This window comes from Dromiciops gliroides, chromosome 4 (assembly GCF_019393635.1).
Source record: "Dromiciops gliroides isolate mDroGli1 chromosome 4, mDroGli1.pri, whole genome shotgun sequence".
Lineage (NCBI taxonomy): Eukaryota > Metazoa > Chordata > Mammalia > Microbiotheria > Microbiotheriidae > Dromiciops > Dromiciops gliroides.
In genome coordinates, this window is record NC_057864.1 from 233,618,933 (window position 1) to 233,645,252 (window position 26,320).

The 26,320-nt window shown below is 49.2% G+C and overlaps 1 protein-coding gene across 4 annotated transcripts; it reads right to left on the minus strand.

The window, feature by feature from the left end:
• Positions 1–1,154: 1,154 nt before the first annotated feature.
• Positions 1,155–25,730, minus strand: DLG4 (discs large MAGUK scaffold protein 4). Of its 4 annotated transcripts, none has more exons than XM_044001844.1 (21): positions 25,573–25,730; positions 15,594–15,659; positions 11,550–11,603; positions 11,292–11,342; positions 10,851–10,975; positions 10,499–10,668; positions 10,253–10,389; positions 10,007–10,151; positions 9,468–9,606; positions 9,105–9,261; positions 8,728–8,830; positions 8,439–8,553; positions 6,358–6,534; positions 5,718–5,754; positions 5,562–5,589; positions 5,399–5,446; positions 4,953–5,054; positions 4,352–4,524; positions 3,052–3,161; positions 2,039–2,130; positions 1,155–1,925 (listed from the first exon to the last, which is right to left on the minus strand). In XM_044001844.1, exons 1-21 carry the CDS (start codon positions 25,600–25,602, stop codon positions 1,819–1,821), a joined length of 2,166 nt encoding a protein of 721 aa, XP_043857779.1. In that variant the 5' UTR covers positions 25,603–25,730; the 3' UTR covers positions 1,155–1,818. The 4 variants fall into 4 exon arrangements, with proteins under 4 accessions (XP_043857779.1, XP_043857778.1, XP_043857777.1 ...); XM_044001843.1 differs by having other exon boundaries at positions 11,292–11,351; XM_044001842.1 differs by having other exon boundaries at positions 15,495–15,659.
• Positions 25,731–26,320: the final 590 nt, after the last annotated feature.

Genomic DNA, 26,320 nt, shown 5'->3' on the forward strand with positions numbered 1-26,320 from the left:
TGGTTTGTTTTGCTGTTGCTTTTTTTTCTTTCTTTTTTTTTTTTTGCAGGGCAATGCGGGGTTAAGTGACTTGCCCAGGGTCACACAGCTAGTAAGTGTCAAGTGTCTGAGGCCAGATTTGAACTCAGGTACTCCTGAATCCAGGGCCAGTGCTTTATCCACTGCGCCACCTAGCGGCCCCTCTTTCTTTTTAAACAATGATTGTGATGGCTCTTGACTGCATGATTTCAGAAAAGAACAGCCTTGGAACCCAAGTACTGATTTCTAGCAATAAAAAACTTATTAAAAGGGGAAAAAAAGGAAATGGGCTTCCCAGATTTTTATGTATGCCTCCAATATTAGGCTGACAGAGTTCTCAAAACACTGTAAGGCCGAGATATCAGGACCCCTGAGAAAAGAAGGTACCACTGGAGGGGATATTGAGTGCTACCTTTTGCAGGATGACCTGTCTTTAGTATCCCAAGTGGGGAGAAAGGCCTTGGCTCCTACAGGATTTGAGGACAGGAAGGGCAAAAGACAGGAATGAGGTGATAAATCTTTTAGATGGCCTTAAGTGTGCCATTTGGCTAGGGAGACCTCCATATTGACTTTTTCATACAGTATTGAGGTTAACCATGGTAACCCCAGTCAAATGATCTGCCCTGATTTTAGCAATTTACCATGATGCACTACCAGAGACATCTTGCAGGGATCATGTCATCAATCTCTTGGCAGCCTTGGGACTGGAATGGTTTGGAAAAAGAGCCAGACAGACTGGCTCCTGCCCTCCAGAAGCTCACATTCATCTGGATGGACACTCCAATCTCAGTTTAGTTTAGGGTCCCATATCCAAAAGTTCTCTGCTCACTTCTGGTCATTTTAATATCAACCCATCTTTCTCATATCCATCCCTCATCAGGTTCATATCCTGTTTCTATCCGTTTCCCAATGCCTTTCCAATGGTTAAACAGTCTTAATTAAATTTTGGTATTTCCAGACCCACCCTATTTACTTCCCTCCCCCCCCAAATAATCAGGCCACAAGCATTTTCAAGTATCTGTCTCTTCCTTTCGCTCTCTCAAAAAAAAATAAATTGCAGAAGGCGGCAGCATATCTAATCTCCCCCAGCTCCCCAAAGCCCACCCCCCTTTTCCCTCTTCCCACCCCCTCCCATATTCCCTACTCCCCAGACCCTGTCCCTCCCCCTTCCCCAAAAAATCCCAGAAAAAAAGCCACAGTTAGACCTTCCACTCATGCAAACCAGCAAGAAAAAGGGGGAAGTTCATGGGGAAGGTGGGGGGGTCTGTGTGACTTCCCCCAACACCCCTCCCAAAAAAAAAACCACCTTTGAGAAGAAAAAAATGGAGAACAGAAAAAAAGAAACAAGAGAAATCAAGGGGATGTGGGAAGTTGGGATGTAGGGGAGCTCAGGCCCCTCCCTCAGCTGAGAAGGCCGAGCCCAGTGGCCCCTCAGGCCCCAAGCCTGGGTTGCTCCAGCAAGTGCTAGTCCCCTTGCATTTTGGAATGTGAAGGGGGAGAAGAAGCAGGAAGGGATGGCTGAGGTGTCCCAGGTCCTGGGGTTGTGGGGTGGGGTGAAGGAAGAGGGATTTTTAGGAGAGAGGTTCCTGGATCAGGAATCCAAGTGTCCAACTCCCCTAGCTTCTCTGTGCTCCTGGGACCCAGGCATCCAGCTCAGGGGGGCGGGGCACATGCAGAGAAGTCCCCCCTTCTGGGTTGGGTCATAAAGGAAATAAATAAGAGGAGAAGGGCTTGGACAGGTGAGTCCAGGCTGAGGGGCCTTGGAGGGCAGGTGAGTCCAGGCTGCAGTGGTAAACGGGATCAGAGTCTCTCTCGGGCGGGGACCCAAATATATGGCCCTGATAGCTCCTCAATGATACGTTTTACTTTGTGGTAGATCTCCTCAAAGGTTTCACCCTCCACAATGGCTGTAGGGGTGAAAAGAAAGGAAAGAGGCAAGGGTTTCTGTTATCAGTTTCTCAGGGTCTCCAGCTCTCCCCGCAGAAATTCCCAATCTCCTTCTTCTCATTCCTCTCCATACCTGAGAAACACTCTGTGAATTCTTGCTCCAGCTTGGTGGCTCTGTCAAAGGCTTTGCGGGCCTGGTCCTCTGTTATCCGTTTGTTAATTTCTCTGGGGAGAGAAGATGGGCCAGACAAATGAGACAGAATGGTCCCCAGCCCTCCTTTATTCCATTCCCTCTCAATGCCAAGAGCGTCAATCAGTGGTTAAGAAGCAGAGGTGCTTTTGGAATGTGTTTGGGGGAAAGAGGTACAGCCACGAGCAAAAGTTACAATTTCAGCAGCCCTGGGAGGGAGTCAGGGCCCCTACATCTAAGGAACACCCTCCACAAAACCTAAGGAAACAAAAATCCTTCCAGAGTCTCATCTCTCTGATGTCAATACCCACTGTGGGAGTTGTAATCCCAGAAGCACTTGGGTCCACACTCCCCTAACCTGAAGTTGTTAAGAAGTTGCCATCTTGACTCCTTCAATTAAAAAAAAAATGTATTCTGGACCTGTGATTTCATCAGTATGGAGAACTCCCAGTGTGGAAACTGCTCAATCAACAATTAAACTGTAACTTGTAGCCTAAGAGAGCTGGCCTGCTCTGGGTGATACAGTTAGTCTGTGTAGCCATGTGTAGTCTTCGTGACTCCATGGTCCACCCTCTCTCTGTTATGCCAGAAACTTCTCTGACTCCCTCTACAAGCTAACAAAACAGGAATGAAGTTGCAACAAACAGGGAATGACAAGGAGTGACAGCAAGTGACAAGGGGGTTACAGAAAGAACTGTAACAACTTGTGGCAGTATTTGGGACCCTTGGGGATATCCTTCAGGCTGCCAGGACTGAGGTCCAGGAGGGCTAAGAGGGGGAGTTTCATGGGCTTGAGTGAGACGGAGGAAGGGTCCACAGCCCTATCTCCAAGTGATAACACTGATCCTCAGAAAAAGCTCCCTGGAAACTTGACCTTGACTTGATACATCTTGAAACTACTTGGTGTGCCTTTGTGTCTGTGTGGTGGGATTCTTCATGATAAAGACAATACTCACAGGATGTTCTCCAGGGATCGAGGTCTGATGAAGATGGCAATAGGGTGCAGGTGGGCCGCCTGCAGCCGCCGCACGGCATTGGCCGAGACGTCAAGGATACAGTGCTTTCCCTGGGGGCCGGAAGGGGAGGGGGGGAGGACAGGAGGGTGCACAGAGGACAAAGAGTAGGGCAGGAAAAGACAGACAGAAGCACCCAAGTACAGAAGGGGAGAAAGCATGGAAGGAGAAGAAATGGATAAAGAGAAAGTTTGGAGGAGTAAAGACAAAGGGAGGAAAGAAGAGAAAGAGTACATAGAGAAATAGAGGAGGTAAAGGAAAGATAATAGATGTAATTATAGAGAATAAAGAGAGGAAAAGGAAGGAGGACAAACAGATGAAACACGGAGAAGGAGAAAGAAACAAAGACAGAGGGAACAGAGAGAGAAGAATGGAGAAAGAAGGGAGACAGAATGACAGAGAAAGAAGGGAAGGACAGACAGAGGGTCAGGGAGCGAGAGGGAGGGAGGAAGATGAGGGAACAGAAATGGGAGGAAGGAGGTAGAACAGATGGATGGATAGAACAGATACGCAGGCAAAGTAAAGGAGAAGGAGACAAAGAAGAGGGATAATAGACAGAGGACAGACAGATGGGGAAACAAGGAGAGACAGACGGCAAAGGAGGGAGGCAGATGGGGAGAGGAGGAGCAGAGAAGGGAGGGAGGAGGAATGGGAACAGGAGGGCAGATGGGGGAGGGAGGAACCATTGACAGGTATCCACACAATGCCAAAAGGAGAGAAAGAAGGCAAAGGTAACAGAGAAAGGGAGTAAAAGAATAGGTATGGGTTGGGTTATACAAACACACAGAAAAAAGAGGCAGAGACCCAAAAGTGTAGAGAAGGAAAGACAAAGAAAAAACAGAGAGATTGAGAGGGAAAAAGGTCAGCCAGTCAAGAGGGAATGAGGGCAGATGTAGGAGAAAGTTAGGTTGCAAAGCCAGGAATGCAAGGAAACAAAGCAGAGACCAACCAGATGGAGAAAGGAAATGGGGCACAAAGGAAGGAGGAGGGGTAAGGGGGAGACATAGAGAGAAGCAGGCAAAAACACACCAAAGGAGTTGGGGGACAGCAGGAGATGAGGGAGCACCGCAGGTGGGGGGTGGGATCAGACAGAGGAGCAGGATTCGGAGTCAAGACCCAGCAAGGAAAAGAGACAGAAAGAGAAAAGTTAGAGCGAGAAAGCTAGAGGAAGGCAATGGACTGGGGTGGGGGGAAAGGGGGAGGGGGAAGGGACACTTGCGGAGCCCAGGCCCCAGGGCGGTACCTGTTCAGCCACCTCTCGTACAGACTGGACGCTGGTCCCATAGAGGTGGCTGTTGTATTGGCCGGCCTCAATGAACTTGTGAGCCTGGATGTCCTTCTCCATTTTCTCTCTCGATGACACAAAGTGGTAATCCCGACCATCCACCTCATACTCCCGCTTTGGCCGCGTTGTATCTGCCAGGAAGGCCCCCGCCCCAACCTGAAATCTAGTCACCATCCCTCCCACTACACGGCCTGCCTTCATGGAACTGAAGAATCCAAACCCTCCGTGGCTTGACTGTGCAGCCAGCCCTTCTGAAGTGGAAAGGGGCTTGGGACATAACTATGCTTCCCAGCACTTCTTGGGGCAACTCACTCACTGGCTGGAGAATGTTGCTACTATTCACAGGTTTGGGGGAATATGGTTTCCAGCTATCCCTCACTTTCCTGGTCCCCCCGACTACCAGGTGATGATGGACTAGAGATAATTCCCAACAACCTTTGGGGCAATCTGTCCCTTGGGCAAAGGATTATGTGGCATACTGGCTTATTTGGAGAGGAAATCTGTAGAAGCTATACCATACTGCCTCCCCACTTCCAACACCCCCAACCCAGTCACTCACGGGGAACACAGGATCCAAATTTGTCAGGGAACTCGGAGAGGAGGTCGTCATTGGCCCTGTCCTTGGTTGGGCCAAGAATGATAATGGGGCGAGCATAGTGCACTGAGGAAGGAGACAGTGGAGTCAGATTTAAAAGATATGCTAGGGGGGCAGCTAGGTGGCGCAGTGGATAGAGCACTGGCCCTGAAGTCAGGAGTACCTGAGTTCAAATCCGGCCTCAGACACTTAACACACACTTACTAGCTGTGTGACCTTGGGCAAGTCACTTAACCCCAATTGCCTCACTTAAAAAAAAAAAATTTAAAGATATGCTAGGGTAGGGGAAGGGGATAGAATCAGAACAATGGGTGAAGAGTTGTTGGGATGGGAGGCTGAAGAGAGTCCAGAGGAAGACTGTCAAAGGAGACTGTGTATGGGTCAGAGCATGGGCAGGGATGGAGTTTCACCTTCCATCTGTGTCACTGTCTCATAGCTCAGCACTGTGTCTTCTCGACCTACAAAAGGAAGGAAGTCTGTGACATAACCTTCTTCCCAACTCTTCACCATCCTCACTCCCAGCCCATTAGAATCCCTGACCTCATTTAAGCCCATCCTTTGAGACATACCCACCTTGAGATCCTGAGCTAGAACCCCAGTCCTAAGAAAAAAATAGGAGAGAGGTCACTGGGTTCGACCCCCTTAGCTTTTCTACTACCCAAAGGTTTTATTTCCTTAAACTTTCCACTTCTCACAGGCTCAGCATCCCTGTCCTTTCTCCAAGCTCACCTTGGCCTTTAACCTTGACCATTCCCGGCGCTCGACCCTGTGGGGAATAGTGAGAGTTAAGGGAATATGTAAGTACTTTAATTCCTCTCTTCAAATAGCTCCCCAGACCTCTGACCTCTAGAAGTAGGGACCTGTCCCCTTTTCCCTAGGTCCCCAATTTCCAAAAGTCCTAGGGAGACTCTGAATAAATTGAAAATAGATCGTACTGCCTCCTACCCTCTATATCACTATTTAGGCCCCTGGGAACTACAACATCCAGCAATCCCTGAGGCCTGTGCTCTTCTGAATGAGAAGCTACCTGCCTTTAAGACTTATAGGTGTTGGGGCAGCTAGATGGCGCAGTGAATAGAGCACCAGCCCTGGAGTCAGGAGTACCTGAGTTCAAATCTGGCCTCAGACACTTAACACTTACTGGCTGTGTGACCCTGGGCAAGTCACTTAACCCCAATTGCCTAACCAACAAAACAAAACAAAACAAAAGACTTATAGGTGTTATGGTCCCGCAGAAAAATACAAAAAAAGTTCAAAGGTTATGACCTCCTTCATTAATGAGTTACTCTCTTCTGTTAAAGAACTATCTGCCCTATGGACTGAGCTACATTCTCAGATTGGCTGAGGTCAGTTGGGTACCTGCACTCACCTCCGTTTACTAGGGATGAAGCCAATGTCATCGGTCTCACCATCTGGCTGGACCCGTCGTGCCTGCCACCATTCTTCATCACCAGCATCAATCACGTGCAATACATCCCCAAAGCGAAAACTAAGGGCCTGGCTCAGGAAGCCACAGTCCTTGGTTTTGTCATAGTCAAACAGGGCCCTGTTGGGGTTTGGAGAAGGTTGGAAGAGAGGTCACGGTCCCACCATATAGCTATCAACCCTACACCCCGAAAAATAAGCACAGACTCTTGCTGGTGTTAGCCGAATAGCTAACACTTATATTAGTATTTTAAGGTTTACAAAGCTCTTTACTCATTTGATTCTCAGAACAACCCTGTAAAGCCCTTTATTATTATCCCCATTTTACAGATGAAGAGACTGAGCATGAGAAGTGGACTTGCCCAATGAGTAAACAGCTAAGGCAGGATTTGAATTCAGTTCTTCCTGAATCAAATTCTGGCACCCCACCCACTATACCACCTAGCTTCCACTCAACCTGCAAATGTTTGGGTAGACAGACAGGTAGATGATCATAGGGAGAGAGGGTCAGAGGTGGTTACTGGAAGCAATGATAATATGAGGGACTAGGAGGAATGTTGGAATGGGAGAACAAGGGAAATGTGGCAGAATGGTAAGATGAGGCAAACCCAGAAGGACTCCTGAGGAAGTGACTGGGATGTGGGGAGCAGAAAGAGTAGTCAGGGGGTGAGAGGGATTTAAATTTCAGAGCAAAGGGATGGGAGAATAAATTACAGAAGAAGGAAAGGAAGGATGAGTAACTAGAAAGAGAAAATGGAGCTTGGGCTATGATGTGGTATCAGAACACAGGTTATTGGGACCGAAAGAGAGGCAATGTGGACAAATGGAAAGAAGCTAGGATGAAGGAGGAGGGACTACAAGTTGTGCGACCTTGGGCAAGTCACATCATCTTTTGGGGTTTTGTTTTCTTCACCTACAAAATGGGGATAATAACTTCTCTACTACCTAGCTAGCAGGATTGTTGTGAGTTTCAATGAAATGATACATTTTAAAGGGCAATGAAAACACAAAGCACTGTTCAAATGTGAGGGAGACAGAGACAGCCTTGTATGATGGAAGCTGATCATTTCTATTCCAGCTCTGATGCCTCTGTGCCTCTGATCAGAAGGTTTCCTTTCCTTGGAATGCCACCCTTGAAAGCCCAGCCCTTAAGAGAAATGAATGCCAATGACGCACTTATTGTTGCATGGAGATGGAGGTTTGAGATATAGATATAGATATAGATATAGATATAGATACAGATATAGATATAGATATAAGCAGGTATATTAGGGATTCTCACAGGGAGGGAGAGCAGAGTTGGGGGTGGAGTCCATAGAGGGTAATGATGGGATATGGAGGAGACTCTGACAAGGGGTGACATCAGGGGATAGAGGGATTCTCACAAGTGGTGATGTCTATTGGGGCATAGCTATCTCTCAGATAGGTGTTGCTGGGCTTGGACACTTTTAAGTAGACAACATCATATGTGTTCTTCAGGGCAGTCACAGCCTCCTCATACACACACACACACATACATACATACATACATACATACATACATACATACATACATACATACATACACACACACATGTAAAAAGATAGTGGGGTGGGGCAGCTAGGTGACACAGTGGATAAAACACTGGCCTTGGATTCAGGAGGACCTGAATTCAAATCTGGCCAAAAAATAAGTAAGTAAATACACACACACACATATAATATGTATGTATATGTATATGTATATGTATATATACACACACACACACATATATATATAAAAGGGGGATAAGAAAATTGCTAGGGTATGGAAAACCATGATATAAAGTTATGGCAGGGGGACAGCTAGGTGGCGGAGTGGATAGAGCACTGGCCCTGGAGTCAGGAGGACCTGAGTTCAAATCCATCCCCAGACTCTTAACACTTACTAGCTGCATGACTCTAGGCAAGTCACTTAACCCCAACTGCCTCACCAAAAAATAAGTAAATAAAGTTATGGCAGATGGAGAGGGGAATGTATAAGAAGGAAAGAGACTGAATTCTAACCTGATGTAAAAGCCTCGTTTGGGGTTACTCCGTAGAGAGGCAGTCCCAGAACCCAAGCTGCTATTCATTAGCTGTTCCCGCAAGTCATGGATTTTGGCCTCAAATCGACTGTACTCTGAGAAAACAGGAGAATCCTTTCCATCATAGGCTGATGCCCCTCTGGCCCCATCCAAAGAGAGTCACCCACATATACACCTCCCAATCTACCCAGTTCTTGTTTTCTGTTCCTTTCATTGGCAGCCATGACCTCAGTCAACTCCTTAGCTTTGCCTCACCCCTGCACGATTACCTTCTGGTTTATACTGAGCAATAATAGTGACAGTCTGGCCAGCATTCTTCAGTGCAATAGCAGCTTGTTCATGGGTAGCATTTCGAAGATCCACACCATTGACCTGAGGAGAGAGGGGTGGGATGGAGGTTACCCAGCTCTGGAAATCTCCCTTTGGACCTCAGGGTTTGGCCTGAGGGATAGGGCTGGACTTCTAGGCTCTATTACCAAGGAGCCCCGGTGTCAAATTGAGATGGAAGGTAGAGTCTTAAGTCTCTGCTACAGAGCCTGCAAGGATGATTAGGTTACAGGGTTCATGGGTTCCCAAATCACTTCCTCTTTAACAACCAGGACTAGAGGTCAGGAGCTTCATGGGAAGGGGAAGCTGATGCCCTCACCGAGAGAATTTGGTCCCCCTTGCGTAGCTCTCCACTGAGGTCGGCTGGCCCCCCAGCCAGAATGAAGGAGATGAAGATGCCTTCGCCATCTTCACCCCCCACGATGTTGAACCCTAAGCCTGTGGAGCCCCGATGGATCACAATCCGGCGCGGCTCCCTGTGGGGATGGAGGGTGCAGGGGTCACTACCATACCACCTAGTCAGCTCCAAGGACTTCTCAATCTTCAGTGCCCATTCTAATTCCCTGATCCTCTAGGGACTCTTTGGGACTCAGGCTTCTGGGCCCAAGCCCCTTCCTCTTTTCTTCCCACCTCCCAACTTCAGTTTCCCTCAGGGTTCCAGGTATTATCTGGTCTTTCCCACCTAGGAATGTCCTCCTCTCCCAGCAGTTCTTTGGCCACCGGGGAGTATCGACGGGGGGAGGTGGGTGTCATGGCTGGTGGATAATCAGTGCCCAGGTAGCTACTGTGGCTGATCTCATTGTCCAAGTGCTGGGAATAGGCTGGGGAGAGATACAGAGGTGAGGAATGGTAGGTGGTTAAGGGAAGGGAAGCCCCCCCCCGCAACCTACCTCACCACCCTGGGGAGCCTCCTGGTATTTAGACTATAAATTTTGAGGGGGAGTTTTGCAAGCTCTGTTATCAAGGGACTTGGAGAGGGAGAGCTCATAAAGGATGAAGTCAAGGGAATTGAAAAGGGTGCATTCACAGGCAGTCATGTTGGGCTGCTTCCCAGGAAATGATGTCAGCATCTGGAAAATTCTTACAGGTAAAAGCAAGTATATTAGGGATTCTCACAGGGAGGGAGAGCAGAGAGTTGGGGGTAGAGTTCATAGAGGGAAAGGATGGAATATAGAGGAGACTTTCACAAGGGGTGACATCAGGGGATAGAGGGACTCTCACAAGTGGTGATGTCCGGTGGGGCATAGCTATCACTCAGATAGGTGTTGCTGGGCTTGGCCACTTTCAAGTAGACAACATCATATGTGTTCTTCAGGGCAGCCACAGCATCCTCATGCATCACGTCCTCCAGCCCTACACTGTTCACCTAGAAAGGGGAGAACAAAGGGAAAACCCAGATCACAGGATACAAGGCACTGAGCTGGGGAGACCGGGAGGCCTGTGTGATCAGAGGAAAGGGGAACTCACAGCAAGGATCTTGTCCCCAATCTGGAGCCGTCCATCTTTGTGGGCAGCCCCGCCCTCAATGATCTTTGTCACATAGATGCTATTATCTCCCGGGATGTGCTGGTTCCCCACACCACCTGCAATGCTGAAGCCGAGCCCTGGAGAGGGAGGGGAAGAGAGCCAAGAGCTGGAGCTGAGAGAGCAGGGACAGTAGGGAGAGCCAAGGCCTGCAGCCTTCACGAGAGGCAGAGCTAGGAGGCTGCTTACCTTTAGGTCCCTTGATAAGTTTGATCTCCATGAGCTTCTCGGCAGGAGGCTTCCGACGCATGACGTAGAGACGAACAATTGAACCTGCTTCCTTCAAGGCTTCCACGGCAGCTGAGTGTGTCACCTCCCTCACATCCACCTCATTGACAAACAGGATGCTGTCATTGACCCTGAGGGGAAAGCAAAGCAGGTATCTTATAACTTTGATTTCCCCCACCCACCAGTTCCCCTATTCTCCTTAGGGACTCAAGCATTCAGACTTATAATTCTCCTTCCCATTCCTCCCAGGACCTTAGCTCCCCAGCCCCCAGTCCCCTCTCCCTCAGGGACCCAGGTATCCAGGCCCCCACACCTGAGTCGGCCATCCTGTGCTGCAGCCCCCCCAGGAATGATCTTGGTGATGAAAATGGATGGGTCATCGCCAATGTGTGGGTTGTCGGTGCCACCTGCGATGCTGAAGCCCAGGCCTGAGTTACCCTGGGTGGAGGGGAGTGGGGGGAGAAAGAATCAGCAGCTCCTACCTCTGCCTTGTTTCCACTGGTAGAGTCCTCTCCACAAAATCAACAGGAATAAAGGCACAGGGGCAAGAAAGGGGTTGGGAGTGGCTGGAGCAAGGGAGTTGGGGACTAGGGAAGGAACAAGAGCTAGGAGGTAAGGGGCTGTTAGCAGGTAAGGGAAGTGGGAGTTATAGAATTAGAGGGCTGAAATAGTGAAATCAGAGAAAGAAGCAAAGATAGGGCCTGAAAAGCATGAAGAAGATGGGAGCTAGAGAGAATAGGGGGCACTTACTCACCCGCTCCAGTGTGATCTCTTCATACTCCATCTCCCCTTCTGTTCCGTTCACCTGCAGCTCCAACACAGGCCAGAAACACAGAAACAGTGAGATGGACATTCCCACCTTAGTAACCTGTGACCCTCCTCTTCCTTTCCCTCTCCACTTGTACTTAAGCATTCAGTTTTCTTCACTCCCTAGTTCTCCTCTCTACCTACCTACCTACTCTCCAGTCCTAACCCTCCCAAGGTCCCTGTCCCCCAAATCTGACCAACTCACATATCCAGGGGCTTCAAGAGTATCTGTATTCACAATCACGGGGGGAGAATTGGCCTGTGGTATAGAGACAAGAAAAATAATCCTGAGCCTTGGCCCCAGAGACAGCTTGTGCTGGGGTAGAGGGGAGGGTCCCCACTAGCCCAGCTCCTCTTCCAGTTTCCACAGGTTCAGATCTGCTCATGGGCCCAGGCATTTTTCCCTCCATTGGCTTCTAAGCTCTCATTTCCCCACTTCCTTCAGGGAATCCTCAAGAACTGTCTATCTGGATGGCAGGTTCTAGAAGTCCTTGAATGTCTACAAACTCCAAAAAGGGGTAGGGAGACTGGAGGGTCTCAAGGGAGCCTTGATTCTCTCACCCCAACACTTAAGGTAGTTTGTGCACCTGTGTGTGCGCACGTGTATATGTGTGTGGTGTTTGCATGTGGCTGGGGCTGGTGAAGGGAGACTGTATCTATGAGAAGTAGCTTTTAAAGCAGAGGGGGGGAGGGAAGAGCCAGACAACAGGAACAAAAGATGAGGGGTATGGTTCAACAATCACAGGGTGACGTGAGAGTTTCTCACTGAATATAACATGTCTTATACATGCTACATACATATATACATAACCAGGGCCTCTGGGCCAAGGCATTACATACATTGTCCCCTATTATCTTGAAGGATATCTCCAAAGGATTTCCATGTATCTTCCCCTAAATTCTCAACTCCTCCAAACCTCTTTCCCTTAGTTACCCCCCTTTCCTTCTGGGACCCATGGTCACCCCTTCCCCCTGCTGCTTAGCAATAGTAACCAGTGCCATGTCACTAATTGTTATCAAAGCAATAAGCATGAGTGGGAGACAAACCACGGCTCTCAAAGGAGATCCTTTTGAGTGTCCTCTCCCTTCCACAGCTCTACCTCTCATTACCAGGATAATACATCTTGAATCTTCTTCAGTCCCTCCTCCCCATCTCTCCACCTCTACCTCCCCAGCTCCTATGGAATAGGGAGGATGGCGAAAGACATTCCAGTCCTTGCTCAGATGATTTCTCCTCACTCCATCAAGGAAAGAATTTACATGTGGGGAAAGTGGGTCCAAATTTCTTCCTGATGTCACTCTTCACCAAGGTAAAGCTTCATTGGTTGTCATGGGGATGGAGAGGGCCTGTACCCACAACTGAGAGGAAGGAGGTAAGAAGACTGAGATTGCTCCCTCTTTGTCCTCACTGTTCTTTGCCCAAACCCTGATGCATATCTCCTGGATCTCCCCAAGCTGGATCCTACCCCATTTATTGTCAAGTCTTTATAACCTCCATCTGATCCCCATCTACAGAGTTCCCACCCATCAATATTTCCTATGGTCCACCATTCATCCCCATCCTCCATCTCCATCCATTATCCCTATGTTCCCATCATTCATTCACATTGCCATCTTTCATCCTCTGTGTGCTCCATCTCCCATCCATTTCCCAACTCTATCCCACATCTCATACCCCTCATATTCCACATTTTATACTCTCTTCCCTCTACTCCTAATCTCTCATCCCCTAATCCCTACTCTCCATTCCTCATTTCTTACTCCATTCTCCTTTCTCATCATCTGCTCCAGATCTCTTTCTAACCCCCAATACAAACACAAACATCTTCCCACCTTTCTCCAAACTCCCTCTCCGACCTACCTCTAGTTCTCCAGGACATTGGCTCCTTTCCTCTAAATCCCTATTTTTCCCTCTGTCCCATCTTTTGCTCTCCTAACCCTCGAATCTCCTACATATTTGTGTCCTAATATACTTGCTCCTTAATTATCCATGCCCATGTCCTATTCCCCCAAACCTTTATCCCCACCTCTTACCCCTATCACCTAACCTGCACTCCCAACTCCTATGTCCCTTTAACCATTTACATACTCCTTCCAATATTTTTTTTATTTATTTATTTTTTTTAGTGAGGCAATTGGGGTTAAGTGACTTGCCCAGGGTCATACAGCTAGTAAGTGTTAAGTGTCTGAGGCCGGATTTGAACTCAGGTACTCCTGACTCCAGGGCCGGTGCTCTATCCACTGCGCCACCTAGCTGCCCCGTACTCCTTCCAATATAATTCCTCCTCAGTTACATAATTGACTCCATTCAGCCAAGCAGCCCCATTCTATCTTCCATGCCCTTCTATATTAACTTCTGGCCAGACCCACAAAATACCTCCTTTTATAACAATTATGTGAAAAACAGGGGTAATGTGTAGCATTTCATCTCCAAGCTAAACCCTTTCCATCTCCCTCTACCAGTTCACATTCCTATTCTTAACTATTCTCAACAGAAGCAAATTTTGCAATAACCTCACCCTCATTCTTCTTATAGCACCCCAGTTATCTTTGCTCTAAGTCTTTCCCTTCCCTACTACACTTGTCTCTGACCTCCCAATACCAAAGACCCAAAACTCTACACTGCTACCACTCCCTGTTTTCCTGACCCTTGTCACTTCTCGCCCTTCACCACTATAGGCAGCAAGGTAGTAGAGTAGGTAGAATGATGGTCTTAGAGTCAGGAAGATCTAAGTTCAAATCCTAACTAGGATTTTAATTTATTAGCTGTGTGACTGTAACTGTGTAACCTCAGTTTCCTCATCTGTACCTGATGGCCTCTAGGGTTACTTCCATCTCTATAATCTTATGATGATCTACTTCCTCTAGCTCCCTAGGATTAGTTTCATCCAATTATCCTTTCTCCAAGGTTCCCCTACTTCAGCTTCAGCTCCCTCCTTGAATGCTGTTTAGAAACCTCTTTCCCATCTACTTGGCATACGGTACAGATATCGACATCCTCCTCCCAGTTCCCAGTACCTTCTCTCCCCTAACAACCAACCCACTGGAATGCATTAACATGAACCTTCAATCACCCACTACTCCTATTCTGTGTTATTTGAGATGAGATCGAGAGATAGGGGGAGGGAGAGGTGATGGAGAAACTGGAGGTATGCGCTATGAGATGAGTTCCTGTGAAAGAGACACACATTACCCTTTCACAAGGTTAGGGGGTAGAACTCAGTAATTATGAGAGACTCCTTCCTCCTTGAGACAAACACACCAGTAAACTGGAAAGGTAGGGCTATTTGGATCCTACTACTCCCACCTCCAATGTTCCCCGACTGGCTAATGCAAGGGATGGGGACCAGGGGAGTTGAAGCCTGGAAATACAGTCTGAGAATCTGGGAAATGAAGATCAGGAAAAGGGACAGACTTGTGGGAGGGAGAAGGAGAGATAGCAGCAGGCACCTAGGAGGATAAAAGAGAGGGGAAAGAGCATATGAATGGAAGAAAAACAGGGCAGGAAATCTGGGTAGAAGAGGAAGAAATAGATAGAAAAGTGTTACAAAACTGAGACAATGATGGAAAGGGACAGAAACGGGTTAAAAAATGAGACAGAGACAGAGACAGAGACGATGAGAAACTAAGATACAGGAGATGGACCAGAGACAGTGATAGAGATACATTAAGACAAGGAACACAGCTTAAAAAAAAAATCACAGGGAAGGAAGGAAGGAAGGAAGGAAGGAAGGAAGGAAGGAAGGAAGGAAGGAAGGAAGGAAGGAAGGAAGGAAGGAAGGGAAGGAGGGAGGGAGGAAGAACAGGTTCCCCCAAACTGAAATGGAGTTGATGAAGCATTAATAAATGATAAAGCATCTGTGCTACCTCTATGTGTGTTGGTGGGGGTTGTAGCTGGGGAAGAACTAATGTAGAGATACTTCTACATCACTTGTGAGGGTTCTCCCCTTCTGTGGAATCAAGTGCCCTAACTTCCATTTCCCTTCCTTGTCTAGGTCCAGAGCCTGCTGCTCTCCCCATGACCCAGGAAGCCGCCTCCCCCATCCCCCGACCCCAACCCCGGCTCTCTTCCCCCGTACCGGCCCTTGGGGGGGTGGCAGCGGCTCCAAAGCTCCAAGGGACGGGGAAGGGGGCCACCTGGGTCTCCTACCTTGAGCGGGGAGAGGTGGGCGTGGCCCACGACCCCACTGACGGCCTCGAGATGGGACAAGTTCCTCTCCGACACGTGCACCAGCTCGGGGGCGTTTACCTGGTTGGGAAGGTGGGCCGGGCTGTGTTCCAGAGGGGGCGTGTCTTCATCTTGATAGCGGTATTTCTGGGAATGAAGGGGCGAGAGAAGGAGAAGGTATCAGGGCAGCTCCAGGTACCAGGGTTCCCCCAGTCCTTCCTCATCCCACCCCCTCCTGTTTGCCTCCCTCCACTAGGATCCACTTCTTCTACAATTGTCGACACCCCAGTCCTTCCCTCAACATCCTTCCTCAAACATTTAGCCACCTTTCCATCTGCTCCCTGCCCCTTGCAATTTCCAGTTCCATTGTCTACTTCTCCCCATTATTTTTCCACTTCCCCAGGTACTTCTTTCCAAACTATCTGCTCTCCCACAACCTATATTCTTTGCCCCTCCCCCATTTTGTCACCTTTCCCTTCACTGAGTTTTCAATCCTCTCTATGCCAAGTTACCCCTTTATCAGTCCTCCAGTACCTCACCTCCTCAGTGCCCCACCTTCAGTTTCTCATCTTCTCAGTTCCCAATTGCCCAATCTTTTATACTACTATCCCTGAAGTCCTGTTTCTCATTCCTTCAGTTCCTAGTTTTCTAGTCCTTCAATCCCTCACCCCCAGTTCCCAATCCCCTCTTTTCTTATTCTTCTATTTTCTCTGTCCTTGCAGTTCTTTCATTTCCTTAGTGTTCAGGCTCCTCATCTCAATATTCTGAATTCTGTTTCTCATCTCAGTAATACTTTAATTCTCCAACTACTCCTTAGGGCTAGTCCCTACTAGCTCAATCCTTATAGTCTCCTTGTCTCCAGGTTCTCAGATTTTCCTCATTCCAAGTCTCCCACTCCCTAAATCCAGTTTTCAGTCCCTCCACCTTTCAGGCCTCCAAGCCCCTTATTCTAAACTCATTTCACCAGTCTCTAAATCCTCAATCTCCATCTTCTCAGTTCTCAAAGCACTCCCCCCACTTCCAACTCAGTCTTCAAACTTGCCCCTATCCTGAGTTCTTAGCCCCCATCCCCTAAATTAAGCTTTCAATCACCCATGCTAAAGTTCCAACTGGCAAGCACTTCATATTTATTATTACCTAATCCCAATGTTATGGGCCCATAGCACCCCAGAAGTTCTCTGGGGCACATCAAAGAACCTTTTCCTTGAGAAACTAATCCAGAAGACAGACATGCCTAGAGAGATAAGTGGAACCAGATCGGACTGAGATAGCTCCGAGACCCCCACCCTTCATTCTAGTCTCCCTCAACCCTGGGGTGATAAGATTAGGTGTAGCTGCTTCCTTTGTGTCCTGAGGAGATGACTTCAGAGATCTGCAGTCACCCCTCACCCAATTCCTCCAAGCCACCACCAGTGGGGAATGGTCCTCCCTCACTAAAGGAACTTTCCACAGTCAAGATGGTCACCCCCATCAGTCCTCTATAAAAGTACCTGCCAGTCTCTTGCTCCAGGAGATTGGTATCTCAGAACCACACTCTGTGCCATGCCTTCTCCCTATGAGAAGTCCAAGGACTTCTTTCATGGTTTCCCTTCCCTTCCCCTTCCTCTAAATAAACTACCATCTTATTCTAACTTGCTTTTGTGTGCAAGAGGGTGTAATTCTTTTTTTTTGGGGGGGGAGTGAGGCAATTGAGGTTAAGTGACTTGCCCAGGGTCACACAGCTAGTAAGTGTCACGAATCTGAGACTGGATTTGAACTCAGGTCCTCCTGAATCCAGGGCCGGTGCTCTATCCACTGCGCCACCTAGCTGCCCCAGTGTAATTCTTTAAAGAGGAATTCCTAAGGACCCCAAACCCCAAACCCCTATCCCCTTCCCAAACCCCCTAACTTATTTTCCCCATGACACCAGCCTCCTTCTCTGCCCCAATACCTCAGCTTTTCCATCCCTTGTTCACTGATACACATCTTTCCTCTCTGCCCCCATCTCCTATACAGATCAAAAAGCCTCTCCATTCTCAGATCACACTGACATTTCCTTGCCCACTTGGCATCCCCAAAGCTGGGAGAGGGAGTTAGTCATTCATAGCTTCAAGACAGCCAGCATCTCAGGCAGGAAATATGTAACAGCACTCGCTAACCAGCATCACTTCTACTCTTCAGTTGCAAAGGTCAGGGATTCAGACCCAGACATTGACTGCCCACTCCCCAACAACACACTCAACTGTTCCTCTTCACACTCACCCCAAGTCTTAGCTATGGGATCAACTAATACTGATATTCCTGGGAGAGGGTTAAGAGAAAGATGGCAATAGAGCAGGGAACACAGACCCTTGTCTACTGAATTGGATGGAGATGGGACAACTGAACTCAGCTTGGGCCACTGATGGGGCTAGGATTGTGAAGGTTGGGAAAAGGGTTGAACACAGCCTTTGAGAGGAATCAATCTCCCCCCATTAAGCTCTAATTCTTTTTCCTTTGTCTCCAGTTTAAAAGGGACATCAAATTAACTGGAGGTAGAAATAGGGAAAGGGGAGGTAGAGGAGAAGGCAAGATGGAGATAAGTATGTGTGCATGTGGTGGTGGGGGGAGAGTCTATCTGTCTTCTTTCCCCCACTTTCCTCTGCCCCAACTCTGCCCTCCTCCACTCTTTTCCTTTCTATTCTATTCCCTCTGTCCCTCACTGTAGTTCCCAGCATTTGATTCTATTCACAAAGGTAGTACAAGGTTCTATTGGGCCCTCCCTAATTCTGAGGCATCCTACCTCAGGGTCATCCAATAATAGGTGAATTGGGCAGATCTGGTAATGAATGATTCCACTGCCTCTTTGGGTACTCTTTGATCCCCAAGCTCAAACACTCTCAAACCCTGGGGCTTAGGTTCCTGTTTGGAGGAGCAGGTAACCTCCTCCTGGGAAAAGGTTTCAGGAAATGATATAGAGAAGTTGAATCTCAATGAAGTTTAGGGTATATTAGAAGAGAAAAAAGAAAGGGAGAGAATGTCATTCATTTCCTGTTGAGAAGTACCTCATGATTTTGTGGGGTGTAGAAAGAGAATAAAGAAGCTAAAATCCCCTTACTCAGACAGTTTCAACATACTGAAATATGGTTTTGAGAATTTATGGGAGTGCTATAGTGGAGCACTAAAGCTGGGGGCATGCCACGAAGGTACTGAAAAGAATGAGGGGAGTCACCCCTCTGATAAGTTAGACATAGGCAACATTCCAATAATTTGGGGGAATCTTGAAGAAAAGTTCTGATCATAAAAACTCAGGACAGTCTGGACCACAGACTGAGACTTGGGAAGGGTATTCAATTCCAAGAAAATATCCAAGCTCCAGGTAAATACACCAAAAATTCTGAAATGAATAGAAAGATATGGGTAACAAATCCCTGAAAACATCTCAAGAATATTCCCTCCAAAATTGAATTACTAATCTTAACTATCCCTAAAAGGGTTGGGTTTGATAAAACTCCTCTCCCATGAAAATAGTTGGGGTACAGTTAGATAAAACGAGAGAAAAGAAAAAGTGAGGAAGCTTCATGGGACCATAAGATTTAATTCACCTCTATTCATCATTTAGTGCTCCAAAAACAAGAAGAACTTAGTCTCAAATTGTGTAAATTGGGTTTGAGAACTATACTCCAAACATGCCTTCTAAAACTGTGAGGAGCCGGTGATGGGGGAAGGGGGCTAGAAACTTTTATCTCTGCAGTCCTCCCCTCAGCCCCAGAAAGAGAGCAGCCTGAGGAAAAGAAGGGTCTAGAACTGGGGAATACGCTACCCTTCAAATTATCCACACTGAAGATAAATGAAGAATGGAGGTCTGTGACAACATTCAGTACCAAGAATTTGAGGATACATGGAGCTACAAAATAGGGGGAGCAGGAAGAAAAACTGTCTGTTCATCTGAGGTGAAGGGAAGAGGAAGAGGAAGCCTCTTCCTGAAGCCTCAGTGAAGTACAGTGAATATGGGACTAGGATGGAAGCTTCTATGCCCCCAGTATCAGGAAATAGTTTTTTTTAAATGGACATTGCTCTCATTCCTCTGAAACTCACCCTTACTAAGAAGAAAGGACTGGCTTGAATCCCCAAATTATTGGAGTATAGGGGCAACAAAAGTGGGAGAAAGGACCCTGTTACTCTTATCTACTTGAGACCCTTCACCGATGAGGCCCTGCATATGAATCTGAGGCTATGATTTGCACCCAAAAAATTCAGATGCCAAGGAAGTAAAATAGGATGGGGGGAGGGCAACTGCTCCAATCCCATTAGGGTTCACCATCTCTGAGGCCCAGGGCAAATGAAAGAAGCCGGGACAGATGTTTACACCCTCCCTCCCCCATATTAGGCTCTAGATAAAACTGAAGAGAAAGTGAGAAGGGGGCTCTGTTGCTCACATCCCTTGGGACCCTCCTCCGCAGCCCCCCAGGCATAAAAGAGAAGCAAATGAGAGTAGAATCCCCAAGGAATCTCCACCCTCGGGACCCTAAGCCCAGTAGAGGGGAAGGGATGCTCTTGAAGCTTGTACCCGGAGATTGGGGGGGTCGTGAAAATGGGAGGGGGGCTGGGAGCCCATACCCCGCCGCACGTACCACGCAGAGACACATGGAGGCGAATCTGTTCCGAGCCGACATGGAGGAGGGGAGGGGGATAATGGGGGAAGGGGGAGTAGGATATTAGGGGGTCCCAGGGTAGGGGGGAGGGGCGGAGGGGCGGGGGCTGCGGCGCCGGCAACTGTAGGCTGCGGCCGGAGAGGAGGGGGGAGAGCAGCGCCTGCGCAGTGCGGGAGAGCGTCATGGGGGGGGGAGGGAGAGGAGTGAGGAGAGACCCCCCCGAAACCAAGCGTTCCTTTCCCGCCCTCCCAGCTGCGGGTTCCCCAGGATGCTCCTTCCGTTGGGTGCCCCCATTCAACTCCGTCCCAAGTCCTCACATCCTCAAAACTTGCCCCCGCAGCCCCTCTCTAGCCCGTTCCCATTCCTCTCCATCCCCGAGCAGTCTCCAGAAACCTCCCTCCCTCGCACAGCTGGTTCACTAGTCCTGAAACAAGCTCTCCGCGGCTCCGCATCACAGCTGAACCCCTAGTCCCATCACCCACGAGCTCCCCCTGCCCCAAATAAGTTTTTCTGCCCAGGGAAACCTCAAATTGAGAGTGACCTCCAAATTGCCGAGAGGCGGCGTCAGTAGATGGTCAGCCCAGGCCCATAAAAGCTGTGTGACCCTGGGTAAGTCAGACCTCCTAGTGCCCGGGGCAACAGCCTCAAATTTACAATTGCAGAGCAGGTGCCGGGTCTGCGGGAGGGGGGCGGGGGGGAGGTTCGTTCTTTACATCAATGAAATGTGCCTCGTTCAGAAGTTACCTACATCAATGAAATCACAGGTCCTAATTCCTCCACCTTTAGCTTCCTAGAAAAAACTCTGGGTCTCTCAAGCCATCCCCCCCATCAAATTTTCCTCAGCTTTCTTAGGATCTAAGGGTCTTTCCACCCCAATATAACACAAAATTAAAGTCATCTTAAAGTGTAATGCCTATATAAATTACATTTCAATTTAGTTAAGAACCATTGTAAATCTCAAATTAGGGTCCCCCAGGTGAATGGGGTTCCCTACCTGAATTCTCTGAAATGGCCCACCCCCAACTTTCTAATACACAATCACCTACTTTAACTCAGATAACAAAGCAACCTATATCATTGACAGCCTAAAGCGACTTAACTCCTCCAATACTAGGGTACTTCCTCCTTTACAACTGGAATCCAGTTGCCCCTCCCCATGACTCCCATACAACTGAATTTCGGACACATTTCCAAATTCTTCCCTTTGTTCCTAAACTTCTATGGACGTACCCCCTTCTTATACAATTCCCCTCCAGATGGGTGATAGGGGTAGGAGAAGAAGGTGCTGTTATATTTGCCTCTGATTAGTTTCAATATTTTCCCATGGAAACATCCTTAAAGCCCTCTACCTCCTCAAAAGTTTAATAAAAAAAACTACTGACCACATTCTAATTTTGTTCTCATATCCCAGAGAGGAAACACCACCTTCAGTGAATGCCTAAAATGGATTGCTCTTCATTTCTCCAAATTTCTTTTGAAATTCCAAACACTGTCATCAGATTCCAAAACAATTTCTATTGAACCCTCAGATTTTCCAGACACCCCCCCCATTCAATGACCTTAAATTTACTTTCTGGTTTTAGAAAATTGCTTTCTGCTACCTCTAAAATGCTTCAGAGCCTCAGAGGCATGTCAAAATCTAGTGTGGCCATATCAGTTTTTCATTCGCCAGGTCCCATCATCCATATAGTTAATCCACAGACCCCCCAAATGACACTCAGGGCTCCCACTATTCCTTAAACTTCATATATTGGTGAGGATGACTTTTAAAATCTAATAGATGCCCTTAAACTTCAAGAAAAATATGACACAGGGAAGGACAGCCTAAAAAAACAGAGTCCCCTCCTGGAATTCTGGGGTCCTGCCCTATTTTGGACCTTCCCAAGGAACCTCTCCTCACCCACCTTAAAAAACGAAACACTAAATTTCCAGGGAATATTGAGGCTTCCAGCTAATTCTACTCAAAATAGTACTATGCCCAACCATACTCCCTATCTCTCACCTTCTGCCCCTTTCCCCGAGCCCCTCCCCCCCGTCAGTTTCCATCATAGACCAAAGTATCAACCTTGGTCCCAATTTCTCTTCCCTGAAAGACAAAGGCCTCTGAATAAGAGATGTCATGAATCCCTGAAGGGGATGGCTGCTGGGGATATCAGGATCTTTGGGCCCACGATCTGGGGATGAAGTGGGAAGGGGGGAGAATTGTATAAACTTCCCAGTTTTCCAGCAGGGGGCGACATTCTTTTCAGCCTCCCACCCCCATTTCCTTTTTTCCCTCCATTTTCCGTTTCCTGTTGCCTAGCAACACAGCAATCAAGGACTTTGCCATTGCCTTGACAACCGTCTCCTAGGGACACGAGATAGGTGGGAGGGGTGTCTGATTCGATCTGAACAGACCTCCATCTTAGGTAGCCCAGGCGTGAGGCCTCCCACTACCAGATTCCCTCTCCCAAAGACCCTATTCCCTTCAGGGGCACGGAAGCCGCCCCCCCCCCCCTCCCCGCCTCCAAGCTTTTCTAATTCGGGCCCAGCCACGCCTTCTTCTGGGCCAACCCCGCCCCTTAAGCCGGTAACTCGGCCCCCCAATGGCCCGCCCACTGCCCTCATTGAGGCCACGCCTCCCTCCCAATTCGCTCCCACGGCCTCACCCCCATTGTCCCCCGCTCCAACCCCGCCCCGCCCATCTCGGCCAATAAGCATGGGTTGGTGGCCGGTCCGACTCCGCCCCCGACGTCCGTGTTGCCCAATTAGGACCGCCTGGAGGGTTTAACTGCTTCGGGTCCGGATCTCTGGTCAAAGTCAACCGCCCCCTCCCCCACGGCCCCGCCCCCGTGCTCGCACCCCCAACCTCCGTGGGCCCCGCCCGCCAGCCTGCCAAGCCGCTCTAGTCGTCGCCGGTTACCATGGCAACGGCGCCAGCGCAGGGAAATAGGAGGTGGAAATAGGAGGTGGAAGGGGGAGGCAAGTGGGATGGGGGCGGGGGCGGGAGAGACAGACAGACAGACTAGGAGATAGAAACTAGAGATGGAAACCGATGTAAGGGTAAAAAGACCATGGGAGAGGGCCAGAGGCAAAGACCTCAATAGAGCAAGGAACAAGTACACACAATACCCGCCAAGGAGGGCTGGGACATAGCGTCCCCCTGCCGGCCTCTCCCGTTCTACCCCCGAGCCTACTGACTGGGCAGGACTACGACTCCCACCAGGTCCCAGGGCAACAGTTCTAGCGTACTTAGGAGCCTTCTACCCCAGGGACTCATGGGAGTTGGAGTCCCACCTTCACCAGCGCTGAAAAGTTTTCAAGGCAAAGAAATCTGTCTTCCCCCCGAGCTACCTATGTGTCAAGTCTTATTCCTATCTTTCTTCCTCCCTATAGAGACCCTATGGCATCAGGATCCCTAGCTTTTGGCTCAGTTCTAGATCAGAATAAAGGGAGGCTGTTTCTCTGGACTTATTGAACATCTTACAAGCCCAGGTTTCTTCTTCTTTATCCTCACATGCCTATTTTCACATGCTTTCAGAAAGGTTTGTGCCTAATACCTAAATAAGGGTCTTTCCCTATGCATATATCTGTACAAAACAGCAGCGGGGAGGCATGGGGGTGGGGGGTGGGGGGGTGGGGGGAGGGGAGTGAAAAGAAGGAAGCATGTCCTCAAGTGTCCCTGATCTGCTCAGGCCTTTCCTTCCCATCTACCCAATGTGTTGGCCTTGTTGGGAAGGGCAGGGGGGCAGGGGGAGGAAAGGGGGAAGACTGAGAAACACAGAAGGGAAAACACTGACAGAAACATGAGAATAAGATGAGGAGAGGTGGGGGGAGCACAAAGGACATAAGACATGGCTCAGAGGCAGAAAGACAACAAAAAAAGTGGCAGAAATAGAAAGACAATGAATTAGGGATAACAGCCCCAGGGAAAGGCCCAAAGAAATGTGTGTGGAGCAAGGCAAAGGTGTGAGGTGGGATAGCAGATGCAAAGACTAAAAGGCTTGGTTTCCATAGCCTCTGTCTTCCTGAGGCCCAACTCTATGCCCACGTGTGCACATGAACATTCATGTGCATGGTGGGATATGTGAGTAGCCCTCCCCCCAGATGCTGTAGCTCCCACTAAATATAACCCCTTCCCCATCCTATGACTCACCCAGACCCTGCTTCCCCCAGCCGCCACTTCCTGTCCCTCCTATTCTTCCCCACCCTCCCAGCTTGCCACCTGCCTAACCCTCTACAGAGGCATCTAACCCCCAAATCTCAGATTCTCCCATAAGGGAGGCAGGTGTCCTTCCCCCCCCACCACCACCACCCAGGTCCTTCTGCCTTTCACAGACTAGCCCCTCCACGCTCAGTTTTCTTCCTGATTCCCCCAATTTCCCCCACCGCCCCCAGTCCCCTTCCATTCTACTACTCCCCCTCATTTCTGCCTACCTTCAAATTGCTTCCAACCCAAGCCCCATCCAACTCCTTAAGACCTAGATACATCCTTTCCTGGGTCTGGGGGTCACCCTCCAAATCCCGGTTGTCCTTCACATCCCTTCCTCTTAAGAGCCTGGTTGAGCAGGGCTGGAGTTTGTCTTTCCATCTGCTTTTCTCTCCTTCCCTCTCTCTCCTGCTGGGAACAGGAGTGAGAGCTAGAGCAAAGTGAATGGGCAAAGGCAAAGGAGGAAGAATGACAACACCTGCTTGGGGTCTCCCAAATTCACCACCCACATGACACCCTGAATCAGCCAATTCCTGTAAGCCCATCTCAGATCCTTAGATTTTTCCTTGCCCTAGAGTTGGGGATCCCTAATGATACAGCACCCCAAATCTTAACCTCATCTGGACTGGTGCTTTAAAATGGTTCCCTGTCTCAGGCCTTGACCCACTGAACCTTTACTACTCCCAGTCACCCTCATACTGAATGATCCCCCAAAACAAGTATGGTCTCCAAACTGTGGTTATATTCCTCCAAATGGGATTTAAGCAATTCCCCCCAAACCCAAGAGTATCTCTCAAGGCTTCTAATTCTCCCCTCAAATTGACCTATAGTCCCTAAAATCAAACCTGTCCTCTCCCACCAGTGAAGACCCCTCCACCCCTAAAAACATGAACTCTCCCAGTATGAGCCAGGCTTCCTCCAAGACAAGCATTCCCCCACATCCCCCACAAATTCCAAACTGCCAGGCTCCCCCAAGCCATAGAAAGAAAACCCCCCCACATTTGTGCTCCACATAGACACTTGGGGAATCACTCCGGGGTGCCCCATGGCTGCCTCTAGTCTTCCCTGCATTATCTATGTCCCCATGTTTCCCCAATCCGGGGAGACAAATCCTAAGCACCCCACTTCTACTGAGCCTTCCCTAATGGGCCCTAGGCCCCAGATAAGGCCTACCTGGTACCTCTCTACAAACTCTGTTCCCTCTAGATATCAGCCTTTTGACACCCCTTTCTCCACTCCCCCCCAATATCCTGCTTACCTTGGTTGTCACGATACAGAGACAGTCCATGTTTGGGGGGCTGGACGCTGTGGCGTGTGGGGGGCTCTGACTTCATTAGGCTCTCATTCCCCCCCTCGGCCAGCTCTCCCCCCTCCCCCCTCCGTACCCCACTTTTTTGGGGGGGCCGGGTGGGGGGAGGGGTGAGGAGGGGAGGGAGGGGGAGGGAGAAGAGGAAGGGAGGGGAAGCGTGGGAGGGAGGGGAAGAGGGGCCCCAAAAGGTGGTCCCCCAAATAGAAGGCAGAGAGCTTGGGGGGTGCCCACCCCAATCTCAGGAAGGGTGGGGGCGCAAGGGGCTTGAAGCCCCAGGGGCCGGAGGCTGAGACATGAGCTGGGGGGGGAGGGGGAGTGGGAGAAGGGGTGGGAGAGGCTGGGATGGGGGGGGTCTTGAGAGAGGGGCTGGGAAGGGTCTCTCTTGGCAGCTGGGAAAGGGGGAATGGGGAGGGGGGGGTTGGAGGCGGCAGCCACGGCCAAGGGAGCAAGGAGCTGAGAAGGGAAGGCGAGAGAGGAGAGAGGAAGAGGGGGGAGGAAGGGAGGGAGCAAGGGATGGGGGGGAGCAAGGGAGGTTAACTCCTTCAGTGCTTGGGGGAGCCCGGATACACGGGGATGAGGATGGAGATGAAGGCGGAGATGAAGACAGAGTCACAGACACACACATACAGATGAGGACAAAGAGAGAAAGATACACAGTCACAGCCAGAAAAACAGACACAGTCAGGGAGTCACGGAG

Coding starts and splice junctions, on each gene's coding strand:
- DLG4 (XM_044001840.1), bottom strand. CDS start 25,602: ATGGACTGTCTCTGTATCGTGACAACCAAG. Junction 9,607..10,006: donor CCCACCGGACATCACCACTT/GTGAGAGTCCCT, acceptor ATCTCTCCCCAG/CCTATTCCCAGCACTTGGAC. Junction 2,131..3,051: donor CGATCCCTGGAGAACATCCT/GTGAGTATTGTC, acceptor TTCTCTCCCCAG/AGAAATTAACAAACGGATAA.